Source organism: Musa acuminata, chromosome BXJ1-3, assembly GCF_036884655.1.
Source record: "Musa acuminata AAA Group cultivar baxijiao chromosome BXJ1-3, Cavendish_Baxijiao_AAA, whole genome shotgun sequence".
Classification (NCBI taxonomy): domain Eukaryota; kingdom Viridiplantae; phylum Streptophyta; class Magnoliopsida; order Zingiberales; family Musaceae; genus Musa; species Musa acuminata.
Window position 1 is genome coordinate 43,368,952 of NC_088329.1, and position 25,640 is coordinate 43,394,591.

Sequence of the window (25,640 nt, forward strand, 5' to 3'; positions counted from 1 at the left end):
CATACATGTTCTTTGTCATCATGTTGTAGGGCTTGTGTTGATTCTTTTCTCTTTTACTTCTTTGGTTGCAACGATCACTTACTCGGCCATATCCTTTGACTTATCGGGCTCCCTTAAGTAAATATGAGCTCTAGAGTAATCTAGCTCTCCAAATGCTCTAATCATACCTATGTATGATTAAGCCCCCTTCATGGGACTCACTGGTACTTGCACTTGAATTCTTCCTCGATGGTTTATACATAGCCCCTATATGTTGATGACTAAAGCTTACATCCAATGAAAAATTCGATGGGCGTATGATAAACTCGTCTCTACGATATTATGACATTCACTCCTTGAATCCATAATCATTCTTATCGTCATTTCGTTTACCAAAGTAGAGCTCTCAGTAGCTTTGGATCATACCTTTGTATGATCTAGTCCCTTGCGGGAATTATCTCATGTGTCTTATTGTCTCGAACTATTCCATCATGATCCGTTGCACCATGGTGCCTCCTAGTGACATCTTCATACCATTTTGATATTTGTGGAATGAACTTGGGCTACGATCTCTCTATATATGGCCTTTATTAGCACATCGTAGGGCCTCGGTCATATCCAATTTTGTTCACTTTTTTTGCAATTGACATTCGTCCATCCACTCTTAGGTCATACCCGAACAAAGCACAACTCTAGGACAATCTGTTACATATCAACTTTCGAAGTCCACTGACTTTGTTAAAATTGGTGAGTCATTATTTGGATCCTTTTCCTTTGCCCTCATCACAATATTCACTGTGCACCGCTTCCTTCGCGACAACTCGAATAATAACATGATGACATATTCTTCATGAATACTTGTCTTCACGTCCTCTTACCTTGTGTCAAGGCCTTTTGATCCCAACTTTATCTTTTATATATCCGTCCGCAAAAAGTTAACCTCCCCGAAACCTCTTATGATTTCTTAAGAACCTATAAAAGAGAAAACAGACTAGAGAAAATATGTAACTCAAGATTCACGAGCAATCATTTCAATAAACACTTAATAAATGATCCGCTGTGACAAAAAAATCCCCATAAGAACAAGGTAGAAAACCCTAGACACTACTCTGAAGGCTCATCCAATCATATGCCACTTAACTTTATACCATTTTGACGATTACACACAACTTATATAAAACAACAATCAAAAGCAAACCCTCTACATATTATATAAAATATAAATAAAACAAAAAAAACGAACATACACGAAAATAACTTTATCCATCTTGCTCTAAGAGGTAAATGACTCTATGCTACTTCCAGATACAGCAGAACTGTTCCACCAAGCATGCAAGTTATTATTGCAGGTAACCTGACAAAAAAATTCAAAGGTTTCCTGACTCAGCCACAACATATGATATCTCAAATAGATTTGAACGTTCCCCAACGCTGATCACCTACACTTGTCGTGGTAGTCAAGCAAAAGTTCTTTGGCTAAATCAGCATCTTCTACAAAAGATAATAATATTGTGACTCGATATAACATTAATAACCAATAGGGTAATACCTAAGATTGCATTGTCACAGAACAAAAAACAAGAGACAAATCACTTGAAAACTCAAATGAAAGTGGCCAAACTATTAGCATCTCATGGAAGTGCCTAAAACAGAAGAGGACAGAACAATGACCATCACAACAATGGGTTACTTCTTCTCTTCCTTCTCAGCCTCTGCAGCCTTCTTCATCCTCGCACCAACCTGGCACCGGTTCATCCGCTCAACACGAAGCTTCGCGTAGGCCTTGAATGATCTCATCTCGTCTGTCACCTTCACAAGCTCAATCGAGGGCTTCTCACGGACAATGGGCATGTATTGGCCTTGGACCTGGGTAGCCGTTGCAAGTTCTTCCGGAGCAGAATCTCCAGCCTGAGAGAGCAAGATATGCCAAAGAATGAGAAATTAAATATACGATCGACGAACAACTATTAATAGCTCTTAAGATATAATCTTAATTAGCTTGCCTTTAATTTCCGAGCCCGCCTTGGGAAGATGACCAGCTTAGCTTTGTATGTCTTCAGCCTCTGCACGTTAGCTTGGAGACCCTCAAGAGAACGATTCTTTCGTCTATGGTCCACTGCAATGCCAATTGTCGGAGCAAGTTTCTTTGGAATACCAGCTGCCTGTAATTGTACCAGGAACCATCATTATTCAGTACAAAAGCTGATACTAACTATACATCGGCCACGCTTGAGTAGACATTGATCCATAAGATATAAGGTGCAAAATTTGTTTAAATGGATTACTTTAGAATCTATTATAATCTGGAACAGAAGCCTATATCTTATCACATGGAGATGGATCTTTTGGTGTGCTGACACATACACTAATTGGCAAGACTGACACGTATAAGAAAGTAATACTATGTTGAATATGGAAACAATTTTTCAAGAATCAAAATCACATGACAGAGCATCAATGATCCTTAACAATTCTCAATTTGAGGATTTGCACAAGAACCAACAAGATAAAAGCAGGGGTTTAAATAGGCGTTCAAGCTCTCACCTAAGCCCTCCGGGTGAGGCGAGGCGAGGCCCAAGTGCCTCAGGCCTTGACCAAGTGATGTGCTTTAGTCAACCGGACTTTTAAGTCCGGTTCGATTGAACACTAGCTAGTTGGTTCGATTGAACCAACTAAGCTACATACTATTAATCTATTCTTAGATAGATATATTCTTTTAATCTATTAATCTATTCATTATTAGATTGAACCAACAGTAGTTAGATTCAATTAATCTTCTTTTTTAAGATAGATGTATTAATATATTTTTAAATTATATTGCATGAAAAATTCACACAAAGAGAAGAAAACGATTAGAGCATAAATGATTATATGATCTGATTTATATAAAGTATAATCACGCATTGAAGGCTCATTATAATTTATGAAATAACATTGATCCAATCTTATTACAAGATATTGATAATTCAAATGAGTGGTTGGTGAGAGAAATGGGTATGAACTTGTAAGATGTCGAATATGAGCTTACGTTTGAAGATGACTACTTGACATGGGAAGATGTGATAAGAGCCTTAGGTGTCGGAAAATCTCAGACATATACAAGACAGATGACGAAAGCAAAAATGTCTGCAAAAGCGTCAAGTTTATCTCTTACTATTGTCGAAGAGGAAAAAACCTATTTTGATGAAGATGGACAAGAGGAAGAGAAAGATAATGATATGTTTGAAAATGACGATGTTCAATATGATGATGATTGAATTTGATAATAAACCATTGTTTTAAGTCTTGACATCTTTGTTATTAGAAGATAGATAATGTGACTTGGTACTTTAGATCTTTTTAATTTAATATTATATTTTTATTAATATAATCATATTTATCAATTGCATTATATATTTTTTATATTTTAATATTTTAGAACGTCTCACTTCGCTCGAGCGAGCACCTAGCGCCTCAGGCATTTTGGGACATTGGCATCTTTTGACACCTAATCCTTTTTAAATCATTGGATAAAAGATAAAAACTCATACTTATACATGAGAAACCTCATCATTGATATTAACTCTAAATTACAATTGCAATCAAATATATTCATCCAATTGCATTGATTGAGTGATCTTGAAGGATGTAAAGTTTTCACCAAAAAACATAATCATAAAAATGTCTTAATACTCAATTATCATTTTTCAAAAGAAAAAATTCTTTTAACATGTTATAATATAACACTATAATATGTACTTAAAGCAAGCAAGACAAGTATGATTTTTCAGGTTGGATAAGGATTCATAAAATATAATTTATATCCATGTTGGCATCCAGAACAAAAGAAGGGACCAGCCATTGGATATTAATTTAAAACTGAAAGGTCCACAAGTGACAATATAGCCCTCTGAGTCAACCTAGAGTACCTCACTTAAATAACTCAAGGCTAGAAGAATTAACCCTAAAAAAATATCTTGTTTGATTTAACAATACATATCAAGAGAATAAGTAGATCATTCTACTTAATGTAATTACTAATATCATTATTGTTTGAGTTGAGAATATATTAAAAATAAAAAAATAAATGTTTGCATTTGTCAATGGTGCCAATTCAATTAGGCAGCTCTAATGGTTGTTTGGTATTTCTTATCTTTGGAAGATATGGTCCTACCAAATGAGGTTATTTAGTAATCTATTACAGGTGAAGTCCTTATTCCACACTTTATTTCTCAATCAAATGACCCCTAAACCAATTTTGTCAAGAAGGAATAGTTGATTTTGCTCATATGAGCAAAATTCTTCTCCAATGCTTTTATATGTGATTAGCTATTGGCATTGAAATATCAAAGTCGATGACAACACTCAAAACAACTTGAGTAGTAAAGCACCATGAGATATTTTAAAACTAAACAAGGAAAGGTAGATCATTTTTTCAACCATGCAAAGATTATCCTCTTTGCATCTTTTCTCATTCAAAATATAACACTTTCTCAAATATGTGCAACCTATAATGGCACTTTGATGGAGTTAGATGAATGAATTGGCAAGAAAAATAACAAATCTCAATTACCAAGTACACATTAGCATACAAGACCATAAGACATACATTTAAGACATTTATTAAGAATGGCAGATTTTCACCTTGAGCTCCTCAAGAGTAAAACCCCTCCCAGATCTTGATTTCATGTTATACTTGAGTGTTTGGCATTGAACAATAGGACGCAGGGGTCCAGCAGTTGGACGGGGGAATATCTTCACGGCTTTCTTCTGTCTTGCTGTTACATCCAAACGATAGCATATATCATCAGCAAGAGAAAAAACAAGTTGTAATACATGAAAAAGCTTTCTACTCCCATGGAAAAGAAGCAGAATCAAGAATAAAGTTACTAAAAAGAAAGGCATCTAAGGCTCATATTGATATTACATTGATCTACATCAATGGGGAACTATCAGCAAATAACAAGTATCTAAAGACCAGTGGACTGAAGAGAAGATATTTACCGATGCGTCTTCTAGTTTTGCGAGCTGGTTGGTTGAACCATGTCTTAACATAATTCTGCCAGTGCTTCTTGAAGTGCCCATTTGGCACGACATTGTTATGCTTAACCATGGTTTATCACCTGAAAACCAAAATAGTTCAGGCAAAAATTATATAAATATTGTAAAAGGTCACTGAACCGCATGACAAGCTTGTACGAATATAACAAAAAACTATATATTTTAAAGCACTAAGGGACAAAATATATGTACAGGCAACTCACATAATTCATGATTCTAAAGAGAACAAGAATCACACAACAAAAAAGTAAATTCTTAATTTGTGGACTAGAGGCAAAGACAATATGCATTATTTCAAGCCTAGCATCCTTACACCAAATTGTCATTCAAGAAAAGAAGCAGATGAATAATGAGTAAGATTAAGGTAGAAAAGTTATGCAACAAGGACTCAAATGTGCCTCTGATGATCAGCCATCAGAAGAATAAAATCTTTGGTTCAATTTTCGAGTTGCGAGTAGGAAATCAGTCTTGCCAGATAAACGTTCACTTTCATACGAGTTCCAAAGATCACAACTTACGGATAGTGACACCATAATCCTGAATACTTGAACCAGAATAAAACATAAAGAATGACAGATCCAACATATTCCCAAGTCATAATCCGCATGGTATCCCGACACAAACTTTTTGGTGTCTTACTATCGTCCTAACCATCCTATCTCTCTCTTATCCTTGAAACACCATCCTTTCAACACACTATTCCAACACAACCTTTTTGGTGTCTTACTATCTTCCTAACCATCCTATCTCTCTCTTATCCTTGAAACACCATCGGAATCGGAAAAACAACTTCGGAGCTATTCCTCTCAGACAAAGGTCTCGAAGAATGACATCAAATCCATCGGAAAACTGAGAAGAATCCCGATAACCATGATAACATACCCCAATTGCTGAACTGTTACCCACACACACGACCAAATCATCCAACGTTACACCAAACGAGATCATGAACCAGAATTACATAATGGAATCCCAACATCCGCAAAGGTAAGGTGCTAATCGTAGAAAACATGATCTCTAACCCGAACGGGATCAAAGATGCATAAATAATACAAGCAAAGACGGAGAGGCGTCGACAGATCTCACCGGGATCCGACACGCTTTGGCCTTCCGCCCCGCCGTAGACGGGCTCGCGAAGGGTTTCGCGCTCTACTATAAGCTGGTGGGGAAGAGCCAGAGCAGTCGGACGAAAACCCTGAATTGAACGGTCCAGATCACTTGATGGGTGATAGGAACACTGCGGAAACGGTGTCGTCAAAAGTCGTGCACGTGAGAGGATAAGACACTGGCTTGGAGTCCTCTCAACCGTCCGATCAATGGATCTATGGTTTATGTTTATTTGATCTTTTTTTATGTACTAATATATATATATATATATATATATATATATATATATATATATATATATATATATATATATATATATATATATATATATATATATAACATTTTGTTTAGTTAGTGCATTGTTTTATCAATGATATATTTTCATTTTTGAATCCAAATATAAGCGCTATGCACGTCATTCAATGTTATAATTTTTTTAAGAGAAATTTATCTCTCGCTACATACGCAATATACTACTTAATATACATAGTTTCATACTAGTAAGTACATAAATATATAGTTTTGTACTATTTAATATATTAGTTATCTTATCTCTTAAGGATATCATTTAAATCGACACAACGATCGATATTATGATATTATACCATTTTAATTTGACATATATTTTTAAAAACAAAAGCATTATGTATTACTGATTTGATATGTTATTATTGTATGTGAATTCCATCAACAACATCAACTGCAAGCTGAAGTAGTGTTTGTTCTATTGGCTATCACATTCGCATCAACTCTATTGCCAGTATTGTATTATCGTAAAAAGATAATTCAGTGCAACAAGGTTTTGGCTAATAATTTTATCCTTGAAATTTTACCTGTGACTCAGATATTAATCACATAAGTTTGATCGATGTATATGGAAATAGTTAAGATGTTCTCAGAAGCATAACCTTCATGGTGTATTGAAGTCAAAGATTATGAATGAAATCCACAGCTGAGCATTAGAACACATCAATTCTAATCCCAAAAATGTGCAAGCACTTAGAAAGCTCATTACCTGTTTTATTGAGAACTAATGGAAACTAGTTTGATTGTTTATACGTCCAAAGCAGTTGAAAGGTCTATATAAATTGGCCTTCATGATCCAAATATACTTTCATTCCAGGATACAAGCAAATTGTCATCAACTTCTTGACAAGAGTGAGAATAGTAACATCTCCAGTTGCAAGGATAAGAATGAATTGAACCACTCTTGACAAAGATGCAACAATCTTCCTGGCACAATATTTTCATTTTCAGAACTGGTTAGTAAGAGAGTTCTTATGGAAACAAGGCAAAAGAAACAGGCCAGAACTTTGAGTGTCATTGCCATTATGACCATCACAAGCCACCTAATTGAATGACTAACAAAATTTTGGTTCCCTTTTTTCTTTTCTAAGTGAGAAGGTCTTCTGACAATAAGAATGTGCAAGTTGGTGGCTTGTGAAAGGACACTCCCAGATTAGTATCATCCCTGGTATCAACTTTGCAAACTACATACCCTAAAGAGCATGCAAAAAAGAAGGCAACCAACTCCCATCTTAAATCTTCTACTTTTCAGGGACTCTCCCAAGGTTGTTGAGTTGCCATCCAAGGAAGTTAAATAGGTAGGTACTGGACATAGATGAAGCTGATGGAGAGACCTGTTCTTTTGGAAGACCAGCTTCAACTGCTTGCAGAAAGATTTTTCTTCTTGACCTGTATCAGAGTAGGAACGTTTAGATTCTTTTGCTATTGTGTAGAAAGAGTTGACAAGAAAATTTATAAAGTGATATGACACGGTTTATTCACCTTAAGACAATGCGGGGCCATTAAAGCTGTCTTGCAGTCTGCATTTAATGCTGCAAGAATATTGTCCTGAAAGCTCAAAGTATTTAAACTTCATTGTTTTGGCTCAGTTCACCCACAGGAGTTACACTGGAAGAAAGAGAAGAATGAGAAAGGCTTCCTGTTGTCCTAAGGAAGGTCTGAACAGGGGAGCTTGGACAAGCGAAGAAGACAAGCTTCTCTCAGACTACATCTTGGCCCATGGCCTTGGGAGATGGAGAAGCCTGCCTGCCAATGCCGGTAAGAGTATTTGATTCTGCAATTCTAAGCCCAACAATTTAATAACAGCTGTGAGTGAGAAGCACAAAATGGAGATACTATTTCCATGAAGCATGTCCATGCATGTTACATGTAGGATTTGGATGACAAATCTTAGTTTCAGATTACAGAGAAAAATAAGAGTAACAGATACTGAAGCAGATCTTTGAAGCTTCAGATTATGTCTTGTGTCCCTTTTACACTCATCCAATCTCTTGGAAACCTCATGCAAACTATCAGTCTTCCCAATCCAGCAACCTAAAGCAGTCAATGCTAAAAACTGTAATTTCTTTTCTTTCACATATTTGCTGGAAATTTTTTGTATGCCACAATCAATTAACAGAGACTAGTCTGGATCAACCTGAAGCATTGTTTAATATTCATGTTAAAGTTTCCAAAATTGAGAAATGTGTTTAATGACATGCTAGTACATATGGAATAATTTCTGACCATCTCCAATTTTCCCTAAGTTGCTGGAATTGAGAAGGCAACCTCACATTTGCCAAGACACATAGTAAATCTAAGAGCAAATTTCAAAAATTATTTGACTCAATCAAGGACAACCGTATTGGTGTTAAAAGATAATGCCAGTGACAACACTGGTTTGATATTGCAGGATTGAATAGATGTGGTAAGAGTTGCAGGTTGAGGTGGCTGAATTATCTTAGACCTGATATCAAGAAGGGGAATATCACCCAGGAAGAGGAGGACCTTATCATCAGGCTTCATAATCTACTTGGAAATAGGTAAAATTAAGGTCTCAATGCTTTCTTCTTCTTACAAGGGTAGAAAGAATACAAATCACAAGCACATAATTTGGGTTGCACATAATGTTATCACACTGCTTAGCATATATTTAGCAGGACAGAAAATGTTGACACTTGAGTGCAAAGGAAAATTTTGGAGAATATATGAACAAATTTAGTGAAGTAGCAAAATGGTCAAATATAATGACAAGGAGATGAGTGTTATCGATGTAAAGCAATAAACATCAAAAAAGCCAAAATCCCAATTTATCATTTCTATATCAGCCATACAAAACCAGAAGTATAGTATGGCACAGCACACAATTCATATGCATATTATTGTATTCTCTTATAAAGTCCAGAATCCATTGAATATAGTGACACAGTGAGAAGCACAACTTGAGGTTTAAAATAAGGTCACTATATATTAATTCATAATGTAATCATAAACAACGTAAGCTCCTAGGCCAGAGAATACATGCCAAATGATAGTGATCCTCAAGCAGCAACATTGAAAGGAATTTTGTGAAAAGAATTTCCACTGAAATCAATAATTTATTCAGTTTTATAAGTCAACAAATGCATTATATTTTTCCTTCAAGCAGATGGTCCTTGATAGCAGGAAGATTACCAGGGCGAACAGACAATGAAATAAAGAACTACTGGAATACCTACCTCAGAAAAAAGGGCTTGCACAGCAGCCCAAGTCCTGCATCAAAGAATAGAGAAGTACAAACAGTTAAAGCAGTTGCAGATAAACAAAAAGGTGTGGAAGTTAATGTAATAAGGACCAAGGCCATACGATGCACCAGATCTCTTTTTGCTGATGAAGTTCCTGCTAGTGGAATGAATAATTCTGCATATTCTGTCCTACCAAGTGCTATGTTTGATTATGACACCTCAGATTTCAGTGGAAATGACCCAGCACCTCAGGCTGCAAAAAGTGTTTGTTCTGAGGAGAACATGCAAAATTCAGTTTTCCCTCAGGCAGCTGATGGTTTTTATAGAAGTAGCGGTAGCTTCCATGATAGCTTTAGTGCTACTGCCTCCTCAAGCTACTTCAATTATACCAAAATCTGTAGTACTGTTTTAGAAAAAAGTGAGGAGTTACATCCTTTCATGTGTGATGATGAGTGGGTTTCCTTGTTGATGCATCCAAACATATAGGATGTTGTATTTATCTCCAAGAAATAATGGAATTGAGGAGGTTGACATTTAGTCAATAAGATGCTAAGTTATTATACAGCTTCAAGTTTCCTTGCCACTGCATCTACTGCTTTTGATGATAAAAAAAAGTTGAAGATAGTGGAGATATATGAATCAGTTCACAGTTGGGTGCTGCCATCACACTAATTTTTACCTGCATTTTATGTTCTCCGTGATAAAATAAGATGGCAGATGATTGGCATCAGATTAAGATATTAAGCATATTCTTAAAATGCAGAAGTTGATATTGAAGGTAGTTTGTTTGATATGAAGCAACTTGGTCCCAATACCAAGTGGGCCTAAAGGCCCTAAACAAAGGATTGATCCTACAAACACAAAGGGTTATGCCAGTTGATACAATCAGTAGAAAATGCCACAAAATATTGTTCCTAAATCTTAAACAGTGTGTTGATTATGACATCACTGTGGTAACTAGAAACATATATACACCAGATACAGGCCTGTTGTGCAAAGAAATAAGCTACACTTCATTAATAATTTACACCATAAACATTGCAGCTGAAAATTCAAAAGATTGAAAAAAGGTAGCAGTAGAATGAAGTAAAAGACTTTGCATTGGACTAATATGCAACATGTTTCTCTTGTACAGTCAGGGAGAAAATCATCAGGCACGGACAACCATAACTGAAACAAGAGGAAAATATAGACCTAACTATATGAAGACGTACCACATATCTTATGTGATTGAGGCGTGATAGGGAAAAAAAAAGGGTGTTGTCAAAGAAAAAAAATGGTTTAAGCGCCTATCGAGAAAAACAATTAACCATGTTCACGAGTAGATTTTCCCAGTAAAGCAAGAATTAGCATTGATGGAGCTCTAGACACTCTTTTAGACAGAAGAAAAGTTGCACAACAAAGAAAACACGACTAATGATTCTCAAAAGCAAATCCTGTTGTTGGTTAACATTATATAGTTCCAAAAGTTTTTCTCATCAAACAATTAGCTTAAACAAGTAAAACTTACAGCCATATGCCCCCTTCACGTCCTTCGCGTTTTATCACCGAGGCAATATAAGAACAGGAAGTACATCCCTAGCAGGAGGAAGATCCCCCTCGATTAGAATGTGGTAGAAGGAGCCGAACAATATCAAGTCAAACTGCTCAAGGAGCTAGAGATACCAAATCATCACAGTCATCTGTAGCGTGCAATGGCAAAGGCAAAGGGGATGACAATAACATCAGTTGCACCGTTGAAAAGAATCGAATCGGTCGACGAGACACTTTTTTAATTACATTCAACAACCAACTCGGTCTAGAGACATGATAGCGGCCAATGATGGCGATGACACCGAGAAGTCAATAGTTCGATCTACATAATTTATAGATAGCGCATGGACCGCAAAGCAGTATTTTACACGTCACCCAAGATTCAGATCATGGAGCTCGACAAGATACTAGTCAAGTTTATACACATAAGAGAAAAGGGAAGGGAGTTGATGATTTTGAGCAAAAGCGACATAGCCTACATGACATAGACACTGAGCAAAACTCATCGTATTCATTGTTATCATTCGGTAACACAGAGTAATAGTACGATGATCAATGTTATGATATGAAGCAACATATTATTGACGAAAATAGAAATTTTGACATTCTCTATGCTCCGCACTAATGCATACCATAATCATCCTTGCCTTAGGAGCCACCTCGGACACATGTGGTTCACAACGATCAAACTACGACCATCACCACATTGATGTACCAATGACAGACGATCTATTAATATACCATGTCATGGGATCAATTTCAAGATTATGTCCAACAAGCATATCAAATTAATATACAAATGCATAAGATCAAGGGCCCTCCCACTGCCCGTGGAGTCTCATCGTTCTTTTTGGTGGTAGAACAAGTATATTCATTGATTAATTACTTAATTCATTTGAATTTTAAAGTTTAAATTGTTTAAAAAATAATCTAACAAGTCAAATAATTTCTTTATAGATAATTCAATATCAACAGAAGGACAGTATGGAACGTACAACAAAGCTACTCCTCAAAGTCCAAAAAGATGTGCTACTATTCTTTCCTAATTTAGATTATTTTTTGCTAAAATCATACTAAATTTATATTTATTTCTAACTTAAAAATCTTAACCTAACTTGTTTATTTTTAAAAACTTTTGGAGCTATTTTTGGATATTTTTCCATACTGTCAGTATGCTCCACCATACCGACATAAGGTATGTCGGTACAAATTGGTATGTATCATACCAACGACTAGTCGATACATTGATATGGACCGATAAAACGAACCCTATTGATATGTATATGAGAGGCAATAAGAATATACATAGTTGATAGGGCGAAGTTATGGTCTCACTTTTGGGTTTGTCAAAGCCAAGGTTTGCTGTTACGAAGGTTCGTCGTACTGTACCGTACCGACGTTTCAACCCGGACTCGATACGGTACGGTACCGGTGTACCGGGTAGTACATCAGGGCGTACCGAGCGGTACACCCTGGTGTACCGAATAATTTTATACTTTTTCATATTGTAGCAGTGCTACAGTATAATACTGTAGCACTATAGCGATCCAGGACGGTCCGCGTACCGGTAACCTGTCGGACCGGTACGTATCGCCCGGTATGGGCGGTACGCTTCGGTATGACAGACCTTGGTTAAAGCAAAACATTTTGAAACTTTAAGCAATTTCCAAGAAGTTTCTGACTCATGTCTTAATTATGAACTTTGATGTTATAAAATGGGGCTTATGTATCTGCTATGCTGCATATGACTTCTGGATTCTTCAATCAGAAGGAAGCACCTACACAAGAACTTGAGCAGACCATCAGTAATAGCATGAACCACATGCAAAGATTAAAAAATAACAACACTTTTTCCTTTCTACTTCAGCTCTTCAGTGTTAAGATCGTGCCAAAGTCAAGCTTAATCTACTTGAACAATTGTACAGCTTAACTTAGAACTTGAGACTAGCTTGTTCCGGAAAGCATGCAACAAAGAATCTTGACTGCTTATCTCTATGTGAAAGGATATACAGAATATTAAATATATTGACTCTTATAATTCCATCATCTACTTTATCCATCCAACCCCAATTTTCCGCTTACATCAACTTTCCCTAACATAATCCAGGGCGTGCCATCTTTTTAACTCTCCAAATAACTGAATTAAAATATTTAGAAAATCTGACAATACCAACCTGATATCTCAATACCTCTAGAAGCGTTAGACAAATAAGAATCTTGTAGACAACTTGAACTATAAATGCAATTATAATTAGTCCGATAGGTGAGTCAAGATTCAAGAACACCAACCTCTTTCGAGTCACCCTTTCTGGAACCAATGTGAAGCAGGGTCCAACCTCTGTCATTCCTCTCCCTAAGCCTCTGCTTGAAAAATCGCCTGCTGGACAGGTAGCTCCGAGCCTTAAACTGCTTCTCAGGATACATATTCCACCCAGCCCAAGATTCGACCACGATGACAAAGAAGAAATCAAAGTTCTATACCCCGCAACTTCTCGACCAAATCACACTTCTTTTTCCAGCACAAGTGTCCCGGGAGAGCACGCAACAAAGAACCCAACCCGAAAACAAGATAAAAGGCTTCAGATAGTCGCCACGACGATGAGAAAAGCACCCAAAGGGCGCGAATGGATTCAACCCGGGGCCGAAGGAGCGGAGATAGGCGCAACGATGGACGCGAGCGCAAAAGGAGAGGAAACAATCATAATTGAAGACGCCTCTTGATTGCTCCGATCAAATAGGAGGAAACCGTAGAACGAAACGGATTAAACGAAGAGACAACGCCCGAAGGAAATCGGGGTGAGGATTGAAGGGGAGGAATCATGTAGAAGTTGCGAGTCTTGTTCGAACCCTAATTCGATCTCGCTCTCCCTTCCCGTCGACGAGGAAGAGAGCGCAGTACTGGGTGGCTTTTATATGTCGCGTGAAAGCACGCTGCGTATGGACTAGGGATGACGTCAATAGTTGAAGCAGCTGCTTTAATATGGGCCGTTGATTGGGCCTGCGATTGATTCTTTGTCGCCCGTAATAATTACATATTTATTCTAAAAATATAAAAAATTAGAAGATTTAGAAAATATGATATCAGAATATTTAAATAAAATAACTAAAAATAAAAATAAATAATATTGTAGCGATATCAAACTATATGTTTCAGTGTTGATAGTTGATCAGATCAATAAATCTTGATTTGATCTTATTAATTCCATTTTCATGTTGGATTTTGACGAAATTAGGGTGTATAGAGACTGAAATTACCCTAAACTTCTATAATTTAAGCATCATTATAAGTTTTTAAAGAATAATAATGTAAATTAGGATTCCATCTAACAATTTATTTAGAGATATGATACAAATTAAAATAAAAAATTAATGATCATATACATAAAATAAAAAAATTTAATGCTAAGTGAGAAATATTAAAATTTTTATCTAAAACCATTCAAATTCTCATATAAATTATTTTGTAATACCTAAAAATAGATAGGGAGGATCTAAACTAATTGGAACTAGTTGACACTAAGTGACAAAATGTTGACTCACTGAATCAAAACATTGTAAATCTCAGTGATTCATTCAGAAACATTGTAACTTAGTGATGCATCACCCCTTTCGATTATCATTCTATCATAATAAATGAATATAAATGCTACAATATATTTTTAAAATATAAAAATCAAAATTTATGCCTAAGTGAGATAAAAAAAAATAAGGATTTGTCATCATTTATTTTAAATTATACCAAGTTTTTTTTTTTTTCTAGTTTTCAATCAAAATAACTAAGACCTTAAATAAATCATTTAATAAAATATAGAAACCTATAATAACATTGACAATAAATTTTGCTATTGAATTATTATTATTATTATTATTATTATTATTATTATTATTATTATTATTATTATTATTATTATTATTATTATTTAAGCCACTTCTGCATTCACTCTCCCTCGCACAACAAAACCAGCTTAAAATACTCCCTTCACTGTCGCCTCTCTCCTGCCTTTGCTCGCTCATCCGATGGGTTCCTCCCCACCCCACCTCTCCGACATCGACGGCGACTCTGCCGCCAATGCCTCTGGCAAAGCCGTCATCGGGGAGGTCCCCGACCTATGCGCAGTCGAGCAGACCGCCGCCCACCTCTCTGATTCCTGCCAGCTCTCCGACGATCCCGAATCCCGCTTACACAGACTCAAAACCTTCCCGGGTTGCCTTCCCAAAACCGCCACCCCTGATGCCCTCCAAATGAACCGCTCCCGGACCTTGCCCAAACCTCCGCTCGACCCCAAGGAGCCCCATGGGCTGATCCCGGCCTCAGAAGGGCGCGAAGCAGAGACCTTTACCTTGGAGAACGAAGCGCCGCCCCCGGTCCCGGTCGATTCGTCGGAACGAAGGTCACCTTCGCCGCAGCGGAAAAGGTGCTGCTTTTGTTTCTGCTGGCGGAAGAAGGCGCAGAGGAGGAAGGGAAAGGGCGACGATGCTTCCTCCGGAGCTGGGCGTGCCGTCGCTGAAGGAGGAGCAGAAGAAGCAGGGAAGGCGACGCGGGAAACCGAGGAGACGGTGAAGGAGGCACGGATAAGACGACCGACGAAAAGCTCAAGTGATGTATGAAGTCCATACGAGAGACAGATCAGTACTCCTTTCTTTTCCTGCAAATAAAGATGCATGTAGCAGTGTTAATTCCAAATAGTACATTCGTTTTGTTTTAGAAGAGTCATGCTATACCAAATTCTCCTTTTTTTGCTTGTATGTTTTTGCTATGAAATCAGATCAATGTTCTGATGATTTTAGGATCTTCAGCACATGATTGATTAGTGAAAACATGTCATGAAGATATGGAAAACATATGGTTAGTACATTGGCATATTGTTATATACTCTTTTGGTTTGAGCAGTGAAGATAGATTCCTAATTTATCTACATCTACACTGTTGAAAATTTTTCCTGCTTTTTTGTGTGTAAAATTTGCTGTTCTTCAAGTAGTGTATGACATCTCTTTGGTTTTTCTGTATACTATCTGTTTGTTAGTAGCAGCACATTGGATTAGCATTTCTTGAGAATAACCACAACATGCATCACCATTTATCTTGGCCTTCCCCATTGTTAGGGCTATGCTGAGTTCATCAGATGTTCTAGCACAATTGAAGATTGAATTTCTGTTTCTAGATTGGAAGTGACTTGTATTATCCCACTATTTCAAAGAAAAGAAAAAAAAAGGCTATTGCAGCAACTTTAAATATCTAATTTGATATGTTCATCTCTACATAATAGAAGTTTCAATATTTCATGTATATCTCTACAGAGTAGAAGGTTCTGCAATGCTCTTTATACATGTCATACAATGTTTTCCACCAATTGAACAATGTATAAAAATTGGCCAGAAAGAACAAGAATACAAATATTAACTTGGTTTAAATACGATAAGTTGATGGATCATTTTTTGATCGAATTTGATATTAGAATCAACCTAGTATAAATATGATATGGGGGTCAATATAAAAAACCTCCCGTGGATAAACATGTCCATGTCAAAAGAAAAAAAAATGTAATTGTGTCTGCCTAATGCATTCAAAATCATCCATCATTGATGATAATAAGGGATTTGGGTCACAATTCAAGGAATGCCTAGTCTTGTCTATGCTTATAGCTATCTTTCATTTAGTCACATAGGCATTATGCATTAAAATGGTCAATCATACTTACCATGACTCCTTCCTTTCCATGAGGACCACATTTTAGGGTTTTAATGACCATCAAAACTAAACCTGTTCTATTTTGTTGGTTAGCAGCAAATCTAAATATTACATCTTGGTAATTGAAGAAAAGGGGCCTAAAAAAACTGTACTCAGCCTATTTTCAAGTTTAGCTTCTCATTAAAAAAATAGTATATGTTCCTAAAATTGCATGCCATTTTACCAGCAAATTGTAAATAGTATTTGAAGAAAAGGGAGAAGTTGACTATGAGCTAATCAGATAAATGCAGCCGTAAAATAAAGCCTCATATTCTGCTCTCTGAATCCTGCATGGCATTAGCAGTAGAAGACTGAAACATGAAGATAAATCAGATGATTTGGGGAAAACATTTATCACTGGATCTGAAACACTGACATATTAAGGATTAATCTGTGACAAGTAGAGTCTGATCTGAATCACTTTGACAAAGATGCAATGTATGCAGACTCCTGAATGGTCCAACAGCATGAGGAGGTATGCCTGAGTTGATGATGAATGCAGAAAATCTTTGGGTCTTGAAGGAGAGATCTGTAGTGTGAGTTAGCAAGACATTGCAAAGCTAAAACAATCAACCACTTAAAAGTGAATCTTAACATTTGTTCCAAAACCATACATGAATGATTTGCATGCATTGTATAAATGTGCCTACCTTCTTCATGCATAATGTTAAGTTGTTAGCAGGTGCCGAGATGTTGCTAATTGAACTTTAGTGTTTAGGTACACAAGCAAAGAGAAAAAAAGAAGAAAGAGCTACAATCTTGGATAAGGTATAACAGAAATGTCAGCAAAGAACAAAAGCATCATCACTTATGAAAGGTGAGACAGAATTATCAGAGGTCTTCTTGACATATAGAACAAGACAATTGAGCAAAAGAAGAAAAGAGACTGCAACTAGCAATGGTCTCAGACATTAGCTCCATCATATACAAGGATATAAACAATATTTCATTGACTACTTGGTTACTTGGGGAAAGGTTCACAAACCCTCATCTATCTTACATTCCTGTTATGTGCCAACTTGGTACAGGCATTTTCACATCCTTTGTCTCAACCTCAATGCATGTCAACCCACAGCATCTCCACTCCATAAACAGAAACTAATTTGACTGTATTCATCATATTAGGTAGCATGAATCATGATGTAGTGAACCACTAAACATGAATAAGATGCTTTTCGGAAATATGGGAAATTCATCATTTTTAAGTAGTATCATGAAATTTCCAAGACCATAAGAAGCAAATCTGCAAGAGATAAACAAAGATAAAACTTTCCCTTGCCTCAAACAGCTCATCTGTATGTTCATCTAAACACAACTCAAACATTCAAGCCAGGAAAGTAATCAAAGAAAAATTGCAATTTTTATCATATCCAGAGTTAACAGACACACCAAATTGGGATTAACAATTTGACGCTCAGATATAGGTAATCGTTAATCAGATTCATCCTTTGAGAAAAAAATGGAGATGCAAATATTATCAAAGTTCGAAGTTATCGCCGAAATAGTTATTCCAGTGGTAGAAATGAATGAATCAATCGCAGAAAAGTGCAATGCCGAGATCCAGAATAACATCAAGTAGCCTTCACCGGATGGGGATGATAGGAAACAAGAATCAGTCGAAAGAGCAAACCCTAAGTGCAACGCAGGTCAATCAATTCGAAAGATTTCAACTTTCCGCGGTCCGAGGAGAAGAAATGCTCGGATGGAGCGCAGAAAACCATGGCAACCTCGATCCGGCAATCGAGGGCCAGCGGGACACGGAGATCGCCGCTTTCCGGCTCCGATTCAGTTGGTGCAAGGCGGGAAGCGGCTGGCTCGTCCGCTGGCTGATCTCGGCGTTCCCGACCTGCACCAAGCGAACCGGAGGCGGCGGCGAGTACCAAATCGTAGCGTTCATCAGCGGCGGCGGCCGCGAGATGAAGCCTCGAGGACACGACGAATGTCGGTGGCTGTGGAGAGATCCGGCATCCAATGGGCGATGGTATTTGATGCAAAAGATGGATGAACAAGGCTGTGACACGTGTCGATACGGGATCCAATTCGGTATCTTATAGTTAAGATTGGAATGCAAGTGTAAATCATCATAAATCCATTATATATTCCGGCTAACTACTTGCTATTCCCTTTTTAATATTATGATGTTTTCATTTAAAAAAATTTATATTAAAATATTTATAGTAAACATCTAAATTTATTTATCATCATATTATTAGTTTTATTGATAAAAATATAAAAATAATAAGTAAAATAATAATTTAATCGTTTTAATTGTTGATGTAAGACATACATCAATGATGATGGACGATGACATTGTTATGAATCGCGGGTGATCATTGTAGATAAGAAATGTGATCATGAGAGATAAAAGTCACTCAATAGCTGCATTAGTGTTAATGTAAATGTTGAGCAATTCTCTTTTACTCGACAACTACATCAACGTTAACACAAATGTAAAGTAATGAAATTGATCACTCGTGTCAACATCGATGCAAATGCAGAAATAACTCTTATCTCTTCGTTGCTCTCCTTATCTACAACAACCACTTGCAGTTCCCAATAGTGTCATTGTCAGCTATCTCCAACATCGTCCACTACCATCAATCAGAATATTAAAATTATTTTTTATCTATTATTTTCATATTTTCATCAATAATACCGACGATGCTTAAATAAATGAACCTATATATTTTTATAATTATAAAAAATTAATATTAAAAAATTTAAATTAATAGACCAAATTACTAAGGAGATATGAGTACATGGTAATCTATAATTAACCATGCTCATATCTTTTTTTATTGAGGTATTATTATGCAAACATAATATTAACTTTTTTTTACCACCACCGTTCTTTCCTTCTCAAGTTTCTCGTCCTCATATCTAATATTTAATTTAATATTATATTGATTCTAATACTATTTAACAATCTAATTCGAATGAGAAACTAATGCATCAACTTATCGAGTCTCATTAAGTCCTTTTAGATTTATTCAAGTATTCTCTCAATTTTACTATGATATTAAATCGGGTATGCGAAAAATTATTTATACCATCTTAATCATATAAATTATTTATAAATAACTAAGATAATTTCTCAAAAAATTGCATTTTAGGTTTTTCTTAATTTGTATCCATATTTTATTTTTTTCAAACAATATCTTTAATTTAAAAAATCTAAATCATCCTTCAAAAAAATTTTCGTCTATTATACTACCAGAATAAAAATACTATAAGATCTATTTGAAAATATCATAAATAATCTAAATGAACTCTCAATCTCAATCAAACTAAGTATAGATCTAAAAATATAATAGTATAATAATTTAATGAGCAATGATAATCATATAATATGATTTCATTTATAATATATTTTAAATAATATTTAGTGTTTTCAATATATTAATAAAAACACTGTAAATATAATTTAAAAATATTATAAATACATCAAATGAAAATATTTAATAGTTAAAAATGATAAAGAAAAGGATTTATCTATCTTTGAGGAAAAATAAAAAGATATCTTTTATAAATATTTTCTAAAAAATCACCCAAATAAGAAAAAAATTCATGAATTTTTTTCTTTTTCTTATTGTTTCTCCTTTTTCCACCCAAATCTAACGGTAAATCTTTTCCTAGTCATATAAATCTGACACGCCTGCGGTTGGCTCCTCCGTGGCTTTGCTTTCACGACAACGCCTGAAGTGTCTCCGTCCCAATCCAACAACCACACCCGCTGCAAATGTCGTAGCGATCTATGAAGATCCATAAACCCCTTGTCGGCCAATTTCTTGTCCCCAACGCCTCTTCACCTTGTGATTGATTGATTGAGAGAGAGAAAGAGAGAGAGGATGGTGGTGAGGGGGAACGAGGTGTTGCGGGCGCACCTGGGGATGGCGCTGGTGCAGATGGCGAACGGCGGCTACCACGTCCTGACCAAGTCCGTGCTCAACGTCGGCATGAACGAGGTGGTCTTCTGCGTCTACCGCGACCTCCTCGCCATCTCCATCCTCGGCCCCTGCGCCCTCCTCCAACACCGCAGGTTTCTCATCTTTCCCCTCTTCTTTTGAGGCAAGAAGATCCCTTTTTTACCCTTTCACCTCCTCCAGTGCCGCAGGTTTCTGATCTCGTCTCTCTTTTCTTGAGGGAAAAAATCTCTTTGTTTTGTTTTGGTGGTTAATTTCTTTACTTTACTGGTTCGGTAAATTGAGTATTAGTTGATCGAGTAAAAGCGGCAACGAGTGTGAAATTTGAGTCATGATGAGGAGGTCGGGAAATATTTCTTTCTTTGTTTGGAGAGCAACTCTTTGAAGAAAGCAATCATTTTCTAACAGATCTCTGTTGCTTAAAGATTGAGTAAACCAGCAAAATATTGATGCAAGACATTGACCGACCAACCTTAGGATGCAAGACAGAGAGATGGAAAAAGCCAGAGTAATAAGAAGATGTTGGAGTCAAGGGTTTCATTATGGAGTGAGGAGGGAAAAAGAAGAGGTTATGATTCCGTAGTAAGCGATTAGGATTATATATTAGATCCTCAAATCGTTACTTGAAGACTTGGAACAACTGAGTTGCAATCTGATGACTAAACCAGAACTCTGGTCTAGACATAGGGATGAACTCACATTTGTCATAGTTGGAAGAGAATTGAAGGTGAACTCGTTGATTATTCTTCCTCATTTTTTGGAGTGTTACATCTTACTAAGATGTTATTCAAGGAAATAGGAATTAAGTTGTTTGTCTTGCTTCACGAAGTAATTGTCTGCTGAGCAAAATCCTGAAGAAGATTGGCAGACAGTAAGTCTGAGGAAAGAAAGAAAAAAGAAATTCCAACAACTGTCAGCTACAAAAATTCTCCAACTCCTCATGGATGCCCGCTTCTTTGGCACCTTCTACTTGAGAAGATACATGAGGGATCAATGGTTCTATCGATAAAGGCTTTCGTTAAGTGAGGAAACAGAAAGTTAAGAGTCAAAACAAAGATGCGCTTAATGATTCGGGGGAGAATTTTGTTTGAGTTTAGAAAATGGAAGAAAGAAATCAAGTGGGTTTATCTTTTTCCATACAACATCCTCAATTTGGTAACCTAAACTGAACACTATCAGATCTCCATTTTGTTTCAATCATGATATGAAATATCTGTCAGACCAGTATGTACAATCATTGCAACAAATCATGCAACTCTGTACCTCTCTGTGTATTGCTCAAATTTAAATTTTCATTATTTTGCACACGCCGGATAGTACAAGTTGATATTGTTCAGTATCTTGGTACCACACTGATCTAACCAGGATTTAAAACCTTGGTTTCAACCTTATACGTTTTGGCCACTGATGTGAATTGATTTTGTTCTTGATTTCTACTCCACCAATTGGAGGCCAATGTGAAATGTTCCACTTTGTTCTGTTTGGTCAGATTGTATTTGATAAACATAGATTCATTAGTAAAATGTTAAGTTCAAACTTCAAAGTAATATGCCTACATCTGGACTTTTTCTTGTTTCTCGTCGGTTCATATTAATTCCTCTTATTGAAATCTATCGCATCTTAGATTGAATTCTTTTCCTATGGGTTCTTTTATTATTTGATAATGTGATGAGAATGATTGGTCAGTAAATGTGGTACCATTGTTTGCAGAAGCGTCCGACTTCAACTAACTCAGCGCCTCTTAGCATCATTTTTTCTTCTTGGTTTCACTGGGTAAGTTCCATCATTCACTAAATAACTTCAGATTCTTCTTCCTTTACACGTTTTTAGAAGTAAAACTAGATGCTTTGATATCTTTTTATCAGGATATTTGCAAACCAGCTTCTATTTCTTCTTGGCCTAAGCTACACAAACCCAACATATGCAGCAGCTATTCAGCCTTCAATACCAGTCTTTACATTCATCTTGGCTGTAGTACTGGGGTAATTTGCTTTTGATTATGTTTTAAGTTTCCCTGGCATCTACTTGAGTTCATACTTTTTTATATTCATTTACATGTGATTACAGTGTTGAGACAATAAACTTGGATGCAAACGAAGGTCGTATGAAGGTTGTGGGGACGCTTGTTTGTGTTTCTGGTGCAATACTAATGGTCCTTTATCGAGGTCCAGCTGTTGTTGGATCCAATATCGTTGACCTATCTTATTATAGTGTGGGAACTATGAAACCTCAATCTGAATCGGCTGGATGGTTAGCATCTTTTCTCACTGGATTTGGACTTGAGAAGTGGCATATCGGTGTTTTGTGCTTGATAGGGAACTGCTTCTGCATGGCTGCCTATTTTGTTATGCAGGTACTTTAATTTGCATCATAACAATCCTCATTATGGGAATCCAGACAATATGTTTCAGCATTTCTTGTTTATGGAAGATGGGTGGTAAACGAACTATAAGAAGCACAACACAGGTGTCAAGTTTTATTGTATAAGGGTATCTTGAAAGATGCAAGGTTATGTTTTGTGGTAGCTTTATCGAACAGAATAACTCATTAATGATTCTAACTACTTGTCTTATCGTCTTTAGAATTAGCAAAATTTCTCTAATACAATTTTATCAAGTAATGTATAGTCTTGGAACATGTAAGATATTTGAAAGTGCCAATGTAGTGATTTCTACTCTTGTTTGTGATCGTGTATGTTTTTGTATTACATATGAGGGTTTTCTTGCTTTCTGTTGACTGTTACAGGCTCCAGTGCTGACAAAGTATCCTGCCAGTTTATCTTTGACGGCATATTCATACTCTTTCGGGGCTCTGATGATGGTATTGACTGGAATATTTACCACCAATGGTTACACAGAGTGGCTGTTGACACCACCGGAGATAATTGCTGTCTTATATGCAGTAAGCCTCAGTTTTTGCATGGGAATATGTTGATTTTTTTCATTTTCCGCTTTATGTGGCACACTGAACATGGGATCATAATTTTCACAATTTGTGTCAGCTTTTCATGGTGTTACTACCAGTTATACTTGAACGCATTCAAACTACATTGTCAACATGACTTGTTAAGAGATCAAATGACCCACTTTTTTCAGGGAATTGTTGCATCTGCGATGAACTATGGGATAATGACATGGTCCAACAAAATTCTAGGGCCTTCAATGGTATCCCTGTACAATCCTCTTCAACCCGCATCATCCAGTGTATTGTCAATGATCTTCCTCGGAAGCTCCATTTATCTTGGAAGGTATGGCTCCGGTCCATCTTGCATATTTTGCTTGCTACCTATCTTCTTCAATTTATCGACATGCCTCTCACAAATTATCTCATTTTGTGGCTGTTTACAATGGTTGCTGAAGATGTCTTCATCTACTGCTGTATCATTGCCTTTCCGACACATTTATACTGAAATATGCTGTCACTGTGCCACTCAACATGTAGCATATGTAGTAATGCCTTTATAAATCATTTTTGTATTTATTTTCTTTTTTCACTTTCTTTTATTTATTATGTGCAGAGAAAATACCCTGCTAAAACACATTTTGGACTTTACTTGATTGGAAAACTTCACACATTATTCTACTTCTCTGTTTTTTTGTTCGATTCAGCATTGTAGGAGGGATTTTCATCGTTATCGGCTTATACTTGGTAACTTGGGCACGCTTTAAGGAGACTGAATCAGCCATATGTGGATGCCATGAACATGCAACTCATCTCGAAAATGTCTCCCTTATGAAGAAAGCCGACACTTCATCTAGCTTTTCGGTGATTCCTTAGGCCGAGGCTTCATTGCCTCATGAATCATTATTAGTTGTTCGTGGCAGCTTCCTTCCTAAATTGATTTTGATAGAGAACAACATCAAATGCAAGAGTCTTCTTTTTTTTTTTTTTCTGTAGAGTTTATTGCTTGTAGAAATAGAAATTGTGGCTAGTCCTTGTTTGGCTACCATACCAATCCATCATGTTACCATTTCTTTGTGTTCATGTTAGTGTGGGAAAGAAACTACAAACATGTTATCAAGAGCACGTACTGTAAGATTACTACAAGCTGAGGTGGCATAGAGACCCAACCAAGAGAAGGGGAACAAAAGGTTTGGGATGATGTGATGGAGAACATAGATTATTGTTTCCGTGACAGCAGCAAGTCCTTTTATATTGTCAAGGAGTTGATGCCATCTTTGGGCGGTGCAATTGCTGTCATCTATGTAGAAAATAAATGTGTCGTGAGGAGATTTAGGAGAGTATATATATGCCTCGATGCTAACATGTCTAATGCACAGAGAGAGAGAGAGAGAGAGAGAGAGAGAGAGAGAGAGAGAGAGAGAGTATAAATATGCCTCGGTGCTAACATTTCTAATGCAGAGAGAGAGAGAGAGAGGTCCGCTGCAAAAGAGGGCACCGACCACCACACGTGTTAGCGATCGCATGCAGCGTGCTGCTGCTGCTTTTGTCTTCTTGCTTCTTCGCACGTGGTGGTGCTCAGTCTAATTCTATATATTGGCTTCGTCTTTGTATCATTCAGCCTCCGTCTCGCCTCCGCCACCATCTTCAACCTCTCGTTAGTCTCTCTCTTTCTTTCTCACAGATACTGCCACTGCCACTGCCACTGCCACTGCCACTGCCACGTCCAAGTTTATCGTTCCATGCAGGCTAAGCTCCTTAGAACAAGGGGTAACAATATGGTTTGTTATCTCTCTCTCTCTCTCTCTCTCTCTGGTATGCTTTCGAAACAATAGCTAAATACTGTTGAGTCTTTCTCAATAAACAAATCACCTATATGAGTTTTCTTGTTTATTTTTTTGGTACTTTTCTTTAGCTATA

At 36.6% G+C, this 25,640-nt stretch overlaps 3 protein-coding genes and 1 long non-coding RNA gene across 5 annotated transcripts; 2 read left to right on the top strand and 2 right to left on the bottom strand.

Moving 5' to 3' along the window:
- Window positions 1-1,430: 1,430 nt before the first annotated feature.
- LOC135633057 (large ribosomal subunit protein eL13z-like) lies at window positions 1,431-6,242 on the bottom strand. The gene is made up of 5 exons (XM_065142119.1): window positions 6,106-6,242; window positions 4,963-5,081; window positions 4,603-4,736; window positions 1,983-2,141; window positions 1,431-1,887 (listed from the first exon to the last, which is right to left on the bottom strand). Exons 2-5 carry the CDS (start codon window positions 5,069-5,071, stop codon window positions 1,666-1,668), a joined length of 624 nt encoding a protein of 207 aa, XP_064998191.1. The 5' UTR covers window positions 5,072-5,081; window positions 6,106-6,242; the 3' UTR covers window positions 1,431-1,665.
- A 1,009-nt stretch (window positions 6,243-7,251) lies between these two features.
- Window positions 7,252-14,304, bottom strand: LOC135633071 (uncharacterized). Its single transcript, XR_010494891.1, has 2 exons — window positions 7,915-14,304; window positions 7,252-7,821 (listed from the first exon to the last, which is right to left on the bottom strand). It is a non-coding gene; the product is annotated as an uncharacterized LOC135633071 (long non-coding RNA).
- Window positions 7,915-10,121, top strand: LOC103979502 (transcription factor MYB1). Its single transcript, XM_018823264.2, has 3 exons — window positions 7,915-8,190; window positions 8,825-8,954; window positions 9,560-10,121. Exons 1-3 carry the CDS (start codon window positions 7,962-7,964, stop codon window positions 10,119-10,121), a joined length of 921 nt encoding a protein of 306 aa, XP_018678809.2. The 5' UTR covers window positions 7,915-7,961.
- A 6,258-nt stretch (window positions 14,305-20,562) lies between the features above and the next one.
- On the top strand, window positions 20,563-24,803 carry LOC103978637 (WAT1-related protein At4g19185). Of its 2 annotated transcripts, none has more exons than XM_009394488.3 (7): window positions 20,563-20,935; window positions 22,530-22,592; window positions 22,685-22,801; window positions 22,887-23,172; window positions 23,565-23,720; window positions 23,915-24,066; window positions 24,428-24,803. In XM_009394488.3, the coding sequence occupies exons 1-7, from the start codon at window positions 20,745-20,747 to the stop codon at window positions 24,594-24,596; spliced, it is 1,134 nt and encodes a 377-aa protein (XP_009392763.2). In that variant the 5' UTR covers window positions 20,563-20,744; the 3' UTR covers window positions 24,597-24,803. The 2 variants fall into 2 exon arrangements, with proteins under 2 accessions (XP_009392763.2, XP_018678612.2); XM_018823067.2 differs by lacking the exon at window positions 24,428-24,803 and adding an exon at window positions 24,179-24,390.
- Window positions 24,804-25,640: the final 837 nt, after the last annotated feature.